The following is a 10,900-nucleotide window of genomic DNA, read 5'->3' as shown; positions in this document are numbered from 1 at the left end:
CCTCTCTCTCTGTCTCCCCCCCATTCCCTCCCCGTCTCTCTGTCTCCCCCCCCATTCCCTCCCTCTCTCTCTGTCTCCCCCCCATTCCCTCCCTCTCTCTCTGTCTCCCCCCCATTCCCTCCCTCTCTCTCTGTCTCCCCCCCCATTCCCTCCCTCTCTCTCTGTTTCCCCCCCCCTTTCCCTCCCTCTTTCTCCCTCCCCCTTCTATTCCGCCCCCCTCGTCTCTATCTCACTCCCCCCTCGTCTCTATCTCACTCCCACTCTTTCTTCCCTTCCTCTCTGACACCCCCCTTCTCCCTCTCTCTCAATCACCCCCTTCTCTCTCTCTTACACCCTCCCCTTCTCTCTATACCCCCCATTCACTCTCTCCCACCCCTTCTCTCTCTCCCACTCTCTCACTCCCACCCCCCCTTCTCTCTCTCTCTTACACCCTCCCCTTCTCTCTATACCCCCCATTCACTCTCTCCACCCCTTCTCTCTCTCTCACTCTCTCCCACCCATTCTCTCTCTCTCTCTCTCTCTCTCTCTCTCTCTCTCTCTCTCTCTCTCTCTCTCTCTCTCTCTCTCTCTCTCTCTCTCTCTCTCTCTCTCTCTCTCTCTCTCACTCTCTCCCACCCATTCTCTCTCTCTCTCTCTCTCTCTCTCTCTCTCTCTCTCTCTCTCACTCTCTCACTCTCTCACTCTCTCCCACCCCCCTTCTCTCTCTCTCACTCTCTCCCACCCATTCTCTCTCTCACTCTCTCACTCCTACCCCCCCTTCTCTCTCTCCCCCCCCTTTCTCCCCGGCAGTAAGCAGGCCTGGTGTACAACTGCGTGGGCTGTGGGACGTACCATCTGCAGCGTATGGGGAGAGCCACCAACCAAGGAAACAAGTGAGTCACCCCAGGGACTGGAGGAGGAGTCACTCAACGTGCAGCCCCCCCCCCCCCCCAAATACAGATACAGAGCCTCTAGGACTGGGCACAGGGATACAGAGCCTGGCACCTCTAGGACTGGGCACAGGATACACAGCCTGGCACCTCTAGGGCTGGGCACAGGGATACACAGCCTGGCACCTCTAGGGCAGGACACGGGATACAGAGCCTGGCACCTCTAGGGCAGGACACAGGGATACACAGCCTGGCACCTCTAGGGCTGGTACCGGGGTACAGAGCCTGGCACCTCTAGGGCTGGTACAGGGGTACAGAGCCTGGCACCTCTAGGGCTGGGCACAGGGATACACAGCCTGGCACCTCTAGGGCAGGACACGGGGATACAGAGCCTGGCACCTCTAGGGCAGGACACAGGGATACACAGTCTGGCACCTCTAGGGCTGGTACAGGGGTACAGAGCCTGGCACCTCTAGGGCTGGTACAGGGGTACAGAGCCTGGCACCTCTAGGGCTGGGCACAGGGATACACAGCCTGGCACCTCTAGGGCTGGGCACAGGGATACACAGCCTGGCACCTCTAGGGCTGGGCACAGGGATACTCTAGGGCAGGACACAGGGATACAGAGCCTGGCACCTCTAGGGCTGGGCACAGGGATACAGAGCCTGGCACCGCTAGGGCTGGGCACAGGGATACACAGCCTGGCACCTCTAGGGCTGGGCACAGGGATACAGAGCCTGGCACCTCTAGGGCTGGGCACAGGGATACACAGCCTGGCACCTCTAGGGCTGGGCACAGGGATACACAGCCTGGCACCTCTAGGGCTGGGCACAGGGATACACAGCCTGGCACCTCTAGGGCTGGGCACAGGGATACAGAGCCTGGCACCTCTAGGGCTGGGCACAGGGGATACAGAGCCTGGCACCTCTAGGGCAGTACACAGGGGATACAGAGCCTGGCACCTCTAGGGCTGGGCACAGGGATACAGAGCCTGGCACCTCTAGGGCTGGGCACAGGGATACAGAGACTGGCACCTCTAGGGCTGGACACAGGGATACAGAGCCTGGCACCTCTAGGGCTGGGCACAGGGATACAGAGCCTGGCACCTCTAGGACTGGGCACAGGGATACAGAGCCTGGCACCTCTAGGGCTGGGCACAGGGATACAGAGCCTGCCACCTCTAGGGCTGGGCACAGGGGATACAGAGCCTGGCACCTCTAGGGCAGGACACAGGGGATACAGAGCCTGGCACCTCTAGGGCTGGACACAGGGGATACACAGCCTGGCACCTCTAGGGCTGGGCACAGGGATACAGAGCCTGGCACCTCTAGGGCTGGGCACAGGGATACAGAGCCTGGCACCTCTAGGACAAGACACAGGGATACAGAGCCTGGCACCTCTAGGGCTGGGCACAGGGATACAGAACCTGGCACCTCTAGGGCTGGGTACAGGGGTATAGAGCCTGGCACCTCTAGGGCAGGACACAGGGATACAGAGCCTGGCACCTCTAGGACCGGACACAGGGATACAGAGCCTGGCACCTCTAGGACCGGACACAGGGATACACAGCCTGGCACCTCTAGGGCTGGGCACAGGGATACACAGCCTGTGTCTTTCTGTCTCTCTCTGTGTGTGTGTGTGTGTGTGTGTCTCTGTGTGTGTGTGTGTGTGTGTGTGTCTCTGTGTGTGTGTCTCTGTGTGTGTGTGTGTCTCTGTGTGTGTGTGTGTCTCTGTGTGTGTGTGTGTGTCTCTGTGTGCGTGTCTCTGTGTGTGTGTGTGTGTGTGTGTCTCTGTGTGTGTGTGTGTCTCTGTCTGTGTGTGTCTGTGTGTCTCTGTGTGTGTGTGTGTGTCTCTGTGTGTGTGTGTCTCTGTGTGTGTGTTTGTGGGGGGGACGCCCCCGAAACCCTCACCCCTATATCTCCCCCCCCCCCCCTGGACAGTGTGAAGTTCTCCGCTGGGACTGGCCCCCCCGTGGGACTGAGCTGCCAATTCTGCCAGCAGAAGCACCAGGTAAATGTATAGATACTCTGCACCATTATGCAGCGCGGCGGGTGCATTATCTGTGTATACAGATACTCTGCACCACTATACAGCGCGGCGTGTGTATTATCAGTGTATAGAGATACTCACCATCATTATACAGCGCGGCGTGTTCATTATCAGTGTATAGAGATACTCACCATCATTATATAGTGCAGCATGCTCATTATCAGTGTTTAGAGATACTTGGCACCATTATACAGCGCAGCGTGCTCATTATCAGTGTTTAGAGATACTCAGCATCATTATACAGCGCGGCGTGTTCATTATCAGTGTATAGAGATACTCAGCATCATTATACAGCGCGGCGTGTTCATTATCAGTGTATAGATACTCGGCATCATTATGCAGCGCGGCGTGTTCATTATCAGTGTATAGAGATACTCAGCATCATTATACAGCGCAGCATGTTGATTATCAGTGTATAGAGATACTCAGCATCATTATACAGCGCAGCGTGTTCATTATCAGTGTATAGATACTCGTCATCATTATACAGCGCAGCGTGTTCATTATCAGTGTATAGATACTCAGCATCATTATACAGCGCGGCGTGTTCATTATCAGTGTATAGAGATACTCTGCATCATTATACAGTGCAGCGTGTTCATTATCAGTGTATAGAGATACTCAGCATCATTATACAGTGCGACGTGCTCATTATCAGTGTATAGATACTCAGCATCATTATACAGCGCGGCGCGTTCGTTATTAGTGTATAGATACTCGGCATCATTATACAGTGCAGCGGTTCATTACCCCGTCTGCTGGTTTCAGGTCGGGGGGCCGATGTGGGCGGAGGGTCTCCACGACACGGATTTCGTGCAGCGCGTCTTATCGGCCATGCAGCGAAATCCGACGCGCTTCCGGACGGCAGAGCGAATACAGGGAGTGCTGAGCATGGCGACCGAGGTGAGAGCCGCGGGGGGACACGGAGCCTGTCCCTCCCCCCGCAGGGTGACACAGTGACACAGACAGGAGGGATCTATGGGACATGGAGTCTGTCCCTCCCCCCCAGGGTGACACAGTGACACAGACAGGAGGGAGCTATGGGACATGGAGTCTGTCCCTCCCCCCGCAGGGTGACACAGTGACACAGACAGGAGGGAGCTATGGGACCTGGAGTCTGTCCTTCCCCCCGCAGGGTGACACAGTGACACAGACAGGAGGGAGCTATGGGACCTGGAGTCTGTCCTTCCCCCCGCAGGGTGACACAGTGACACAGACAGGAGAGAGCTATGGGACATGGAGTCTGTCCCTCCCCCCGCAGGGTGACACAGTGACACAGACAGGAGGGAGCTATGGGACACGGAGTCTGTCCCTCCCCCCGCAGGGTGAAACAGACAGGAGGGAGCTATGGGACATGGAGCCTGTACCTCCCCCCGCAGGGTGACACAGTGACACAGACAGGAGGGAGCTATGGGACATGGAGCCTGTACCTCCCCCCGCAGGGTGACACACTGACACAGACAGGAGGGAGCTATGGGACATGTATTGTGCCCCTTGTTTGGAGTAACTGTGTGTCCCTCTCAGGAGCTGTGTGACGTGCCTCTGTACTACACGCTGGATAACCTGAGCAGCGTGATACACTGCAGTACTCCGTCACTGCTGCAGTTCCGGTGAGTGGTACGGGGAGGAACTGTCCAGGTCTTTGCAGTTTGTGTGTATATAGCTATACTCCCTCAGTGTGTGAACGCCCACGCCACATACACACACACACACACACACACACACACACACACACTCATACATGCCCACACCACACACACTTACATACACACACACACACACACACACACACACACACACACACACTCGCCCACACCACACACACTTACATACACACACACACACACACACACACACACACACGTACATACACACATACACACACACACACACACACACTTACATACACACATACACACACACTTGCATACACACACTTACATACACACTTACACACACTTACACACACACACTTACATACACACACACTTACATACACACACACTTACATACACACACACACTTACATACACACACACACTTACATACACACACACACTTACATACACACACACTTACATACACACACACTTACATACACACACACTTACATACACACATACACACACACTTACATACATATACACACACTTACACACACTTACACACACACACACACACACACACACACACACACACACACACACACTTACATACACACACACTTACATACACACACACTTACACACACACACACTTACACACACACACACACACACACACACACACACACTTACATACACACACACACACACACACACTTACATACACACACACACACACACACACTTACATACACACACACACACACACTTACACACACACACACACACACACACACACACACACACACACACACACACACACACACACACACACACACACATATAAATAAGTGTGTATGTGTGTGTGTGTATATATATATATATATATATATATATATATATATATATATAATCTCCCCCTCCCCCATGCATTATATAGTGTCTCAGTGTATGTATATATCTCTATATATCCCGCTCCCCTGTGTATAACAGTACGTCCCGTCCGCTCTCCCCCGCAGCTCGGCGCTGTTACACGCAGGTCACCGTGTGTCTCTTTCACACGCCTGTAAAAACGCAATCAAGACGGACGCCCCCCCTTCCCTCATCTGGGATATAATGAGGTGCTGGGTGAGTCCCGGGACCCTCATCAGTCCCCAAACCTCAGCTCTTCTTGGTCAGAGGTCTGTCTGTCTGTCTGTCTGTCTGTCTGTGTCTGTCTGTCTGTCTCTCTGTCTCTGTGTCTGTCTCTCTGTCTGTGTGTCTCTCTGTGTCTGTCTGTCTGTCTCTCTGTCTCTGTGTCTGTCTCTCTGTCTCTGTCTCTGTGTCTGTCTCTCTGTCTCTGTGTCTGTCTCTCTGTCTGTGTGTCTCTCTGTGTCTGTCTGTCTCTCTGTGTCTGTCTGTCTCTCTGTCTGTCTGTGTGTCTGTCTGCTGTCTCTGTGTCTGTCTCTCTGTCTGTGTGTCTCTCTGTGTCTGTCTGTCTGTCTCTCTGTCTCTGTGTCTGTCTCTCTGTCTGTGTGTCTCTCTGTGTCTGTCTGTCTCTCTGTGTCTGTCTGTCTCTCTGTCTGTGTGTCTCTCTGTGTCTGTCTGTCTGTGTGTGTCTCTCTGTGTCTGTGTGTGTCTCTCTGTCTGTCTGTGTGTCTTTCTGTGTCTGTGTGTGTCTCTGTCTGTCTGTGTGTGTCTCTCTGTGTCTGTGTGTGTCTCTCTGTCTGTCTGTGTGTGTCTCTGTCTGCCTGTGTGTCTCTCTGTGTCTGTGTGTGTCTCTCTGTGTCTGTGTGTGTCTCTGTCTGCCTGTGTGTCTCTCTGTCTGTCTGTGTGTGTCTCTCTGTGTCTGTGTGTGTCTCTGTCTGCCTGTGTGTCTCTCTGTCTGTCTGTGTGTGTCTGTCTGTGTCTGTCTCTCTGTCTGTCTCTCTGTCTGTGTGTGTGTCTGTCTCTGTGTCTGTCTCTGTGTCTGTCTCTGTGTCTGTCTCTGTGTCTGTCTCTGTGTCTGTCTCTGTGTCTGTCTCTGTGTGTGTCTCTCTGTGTCTGTGTGTGTCTGTCTGTCTGTGTCTGTCTGTCTGTCTGTGTGTGTCTCTCTGTGTCTATGCGTGTCTCTCTGTGTCTGTCTGTCTGTTTGTCTGTGTGTGTCTCTCTGTGTCTGTGTGTGTCTCTGTCTGCCTGAGTGTCTCTCTGTCTGTCTGTGTGTCTCTCTGTGTCTGTGTGTGTCTCTGTCTGCCTGTGTGTCTCTCTGTCTGTCTGTGTGTGTCTGTCTGTCTGTCTGTGCGTCTGTCTGTCTCTGTCTGTCTGTGTGTCTCTCTGTCTGTCTGTCTCTCTGTCTGTCTGTCTCTCTGTCTGTCTGTGTCTCTCTGTCTGTCTGTGCGTCTCTCTGTCTGTCTGTGCGTCTGTCTGTGTGTCTTTGTCTGTCTGTGTCTCTCTGTGTGTCTGTGTCTCTCTGTGTGTCTCTCTGTCTCTATGTCTGTGTTTCTCTGTCTGTGTCTCTCTATCTCTCTGTGTCTGTGTCTCTCTCTGTCTGTCGGTGTCTGTGTATCTCTCTGTCTGTCGGTGTGTCTCTCTGTCTGTCGGTGTGTCTCTCTGTCTGTCGGTGTGTCTCTCTGTCTGTCGGTGTGTCTCTCTGTCTGTCGGTGTGTCTCTCTGTCTGTCGGTGTGTCTCTCTGTCTGTCGGTGTGTCTCTCTGTCTGTCGGTGTGTCTCTCTGTCTGTCGGTGTGTCTCTCTGTCTGTCGGTGTGTCTCTCTGTCTGTCTGTGTGTCTCTCTGTCTGTCTGTGTGTCTCTGTCTGTCTGTGTGTCTCTGTCTGTCTGTGTGTCTCTGTCTGTCCGTGCGTCTCTCTGTGTCTGTCTGTCTGTGTGTCTCTCTGTCTGTCTGTGTGTCTCTCTGTCTGTCTGTGTGTCTCTCTGTCTGTCTGTGTGTCTCTCTGTCTGTCTGTGTGTCTCTCTGTCTGTCTGTGTGTCTCTCTGTCTGTCTGTGTGTCTCTCTGTCTGTCTGTGTGTCTGTCTGTGTCTCTCTGTCTGACTGTGTCTCTCTGTCTGTCTGTGCGTCTCTCTGTCTGTCTGTGCATCTCTCTGTCTGTCTGTGCGTCTCTCTGTCTGTCTGTGCGTCTCTCTGTCTGTCTGTGCGTCTCTCTGTCTGTCTGTGTGTCTCTGTCTGTCTGTGTGTCTCTGTCTCTGTGTGTGTGTCTGTCTGTGTGTCTCTGTGTGTCTCTGTGTGTCTGTCTGTGTGTCTCTCTGTGTGTCTCTCTGTCTCTCTGTCTGTCTCTCTCTATCTCTGTGTCTCTCTCTGTCTGTCGGTGTCTGTGTCTCTCTCTGTCTGTCGGTGTCTGTCTCTCTCTCTGTCTGTCGGTGTGTCTCTCTGTCTGTCGGTGTGTCTCTCTGTCTGTCGGTGTGTCTCTCTGTCTGTCGGTGTGTCTCTCTGTCTGTCGGTGTGTCTCTCTGTCTGTCGGTGTGTCTCTCTGTCTGTCGGTGTGTCTCTCTGTCTGTCGGTGTGTCTCTCTGTCTGTCGGTGTGTCTCTCTGTCTGTCGGTGTGTCTCTCTGTCTGTCGGTGTGTCTCTGTCTGTCTGTGTGTCTCTGTCTGTCTGTGTGTCTCTGTCTGTCTGTGTGTCTCTGTCTGTCTGTGCGTCTCTGTCTGTCTGTGCGTCTCTCTGTGTCTGTCCGTGCGTCTCTCTGTGTCTGTCTGTCTGTCTGTGTGTCTCTCTGTCTGTCTGTGTGTCTCTCTGTCTGTCTGTGTGTCTCTCTGTCTGTCTGTGTGTCTCTCTGTCTGTCTGTGTGTCTCTCTGTCTGTCTGTGTGTCTCTCTGTCTGTCTGTGTGTCTGTCTGTGTCTCTCTGTCTGACTGTGTCTCTCTGTCTGTCTGTGCGTCTCTCTGTCTGTCTGTGCGTCTCTCTGTCTGTCTGTGCGTCTCTCTGTCTGTCTGTGCGTGTCTCTGTCTGTCTGTGTGTCTCTGTGTGTCTCTGTCTCTGTGTGTGTGTCTGTCTGTGTGTCTCTCTGTGTGTCTCTCTGTCTCTATGTCTGTGTCTCTCTCTGTCTCTCTGTCTGTGTCTCTCTATCTCTGTGTCTCTCTCTGTCTGTCGGTGTCTGTGTCTCTCTCTGTCTGTCTGTGCGTCTCTCTGTCTGTCTGTGCGTCTCTCTGTCTGTCTGTGCGTCTCTCTGTCTGTCTGTGCGTCTCTCTGTCTGTCTGTGCGTCTCTCTGTCTGGCTCTCTCTCTGTGTCTGTCTCTCTCTCTCTGTCTGTGCGTCTCTCTGTCTCTCTCTCTGTCTGTGCGTCTCTCTGTCTCTCTGTCTGTCTGTGCGTCTCTCAGTCTCTCTCTCTCTCTCTCTCTGGAGTACTGTAGAGTGATTCTGGCAGCAGCGTTTAGGATAGATTGTAGGGGAGACAGGTGAGAGGCAGGAAGGCCGGACAGCAGGAGGTTGCAGTAATCAAGACGGGAGAGAATGAGGGCCTGAGTCAGAGTTTTAGCAGTCGAGCAGCAGAGGAAAGGGCGTATCTTTGTTAAATTGCGGAGGAAAAAGCGACAGGTTTTAGAAACGTTTTGAATGTGAGGGGCGAATGTGAGAGAGGAGTCGAGTGTGACCCCTAGGCAGCGTGCTTGGGCTACTGGGTGAATGATGGTACTTCCAACAGTAATGTGGAAGGAGGTAGTAGGGCCAGGTTTGGGAGGAAGTATGAGGAGCTCTGTTTTAGCCATGTTGAGTTTAAGGCGGCGGAGGGCCATCCAGGATGATATAGCAGAGAGACATTCAGAAACTTTGGTTTGGTGTAAGGTCAGGGGTTCAAAAGTAAATTTGTGTGTCGTCAGCATAGAGGTGATATTTAAACCCAAGAGATGTGATTAGGTCACCTAGAGAGAGTGTGTACAGAGAAAAGAGAAGAGGTCCCAGGACAGAGCCCTGGGGTACCCCCACAGAGAGATCAATAGAGGAGGAGGTGTTAGCAGAACAGACACAAAGTACGATGGGAGAGGTAGGATGAGATCCAGGATAGAGCTTTGTTCCGATTACCAAGAGTATGGAGAATGTGAAGGAGAAGAGGGTGGTCCACGGTGTCAGATGCTGCAGAGAGGTCGAGTAATATGAGCAGAGTGTAATGACCTCCATGCTGCCAAAGACGGAGGTCTGTTTCAGTGGAGTGAGCAGTGCGGAAGCCAGATTGTAGAGGGTCTAGGAGAGAATAGGTGTTGAGAAAATGGAGCAAGCGAGAGAATACAAGACGTTCAAGGAGTTTAGAGCCAAAAGGCAGGAGGGAGACAGGTCGATAGTTAGAAAGACAGGTAGGGTCAAGCTTGCTATTTTTGAGTAATGGTATGACTGTTGCATGTTTGAAGGAGGATGGAAAGGTTCCAGAGCAGAGGGAGGAGTTAAAAATGTGTGTGAGCGTAGGGATTATAGTAGGACCAAGAGGTTTTAGGAGATGGGAGGGAATGGGGTCAAGAGGGCACGTGGTAGTGGGAGAAGGAAGAGGTGTAGGATGGGAGGAGGAAACAGAGGGGATGTTCTGCCGTATGGATTCCACCTTTTCCTTAAAATAGTCGGCAAAGTCCTGGGCGGAGATGGAGGAAGAAGGAGAGGCAGCTGAGGGTGGTTTGAGTAGAGAGACAAAGACAGAAGAGTCGGCGTGGGTTAGACTTGTGCATGTTGATTAGTGAAGAAGAGTCAGCTTGGGTTAGACTTGTGTGTGTTGATTAGTGAAGAAAAGTAGGCTTGTTTAGCTTGCGAGAGGGCAGAGTTGAAACAGGATAGCATAAATTTGTAGTGAAGGAAGTCTGTCTGTCGGTGTGTGTGTGTGTGTGTGTGTTTGTCTGTCTGTCGGGGTGTGTCTGTGTGTGTGTTTGTCTGTCTGTCGACCGATCTGTGTATGTGTCTACAGGTATCTCTCGTGTCTCTCCTCTCTCCCCCCTCCTCTCTCTCCCCCCTCCTCTCTCCCCCCTCCTCTCTCCCCCCCTCCTCTCTCCCCCCCTTTTCTCTCCCCCCCCTCCTCTCTCCCCCCCTTTTCTCTCCCCCCCCTCCTCTCTCCCCCCCTTTTCTCTCCCCCCCCCATCTCTATCCCCCCCTCCTCTCTCCCCCCTCCTCTCTCCCCCCTCCTCTTTCCCCCCCTTCTCTCTCCCCCCCTTCCCTCTCTCTCCCTCTGAGCCTGTGTGTGTTTCTGTGCCTTATTCCTTGCAGGAGAAGCAGAATCCTGTGAAGAGAGAGAAACTCTCTGTGACCAGCCCAGCGTATCACATCCTGAGCAAGGAGCCGGGGTAATGCTCGCAGCCCGTCAGTAATACCTGTGTATTATACAGCGCCTTTCTATTACACTTATACACGGTGCCGCCACCTCTGGAGCGGGACCCTGAGTAATATCTGTGTATTATACAGCGCCTTTCTATTACAGTTATACACGGTGCAGCCAC

The 10,900-nt window shown here is 53.0% G+C and overlaps 1 protein-coding gene across 1 annotated transcript in view; it reads left to right on the top strand.

The window, feature by feature from the left end:
* Nucleotides 1-792: 792 nt before the first annotated feature.
* TRMT1 (tRNA methyltransferase 1) overlaps nucleotides 793-10,900 on the top strand; it is a 30,421-nt gene continuing 20,313 nt past the window's right edge. The window contains exons 1-6 of the mRNA XM_075582100.1: nucleotides 793-872; nucleotides 2,810-2,879; nucleotides 3,687-3,821; nucleotides 4,443-4,528; nucleotides 5,542-5,650; nucleotides 10,671-10,747. Coding sequence (XP_075438215.1) covers nucleotides 844-872; nucleotides 2,810-2,879; nucleotides 3,687-3,821; nucleotides 4,443-4,528; nucleotides 5,542-5,650; nucleotides 10,671-10,747 — 506 coding nt within the window. The 5' untranslated portion in view covers nucleotides 793-843. The remainder of the gene's footprint in view (nucleotides 873-2,809; nucleotides 2,880-3,686; nucleotides 3,822-4,442; nucleotides 4,529-5,541; nucleotides 5,651-10,670; nucleotides 10,748-10,900) is intronic.

The sequence above is a fragment of the Ascaphus truei genome, unplaced genomic scaffold (assembly GCF_040206685.1).
Source record: "Ascaphus truei isolate aAscTru1 unplaced genomic scaffold, aAscTru1.hap1 HAP1_SCAFFOLD_1884, whole genome shotgun sequence".
Lineage (NCBI taxonomy): Eukaryota > Metazoa > Chordata > Amphibia > Anura > Ascaphidae > Ascaphus > Ascaphus truei.
This window is presented reverse-complemented; position numbering and strand designations above follow the sequence as displayed.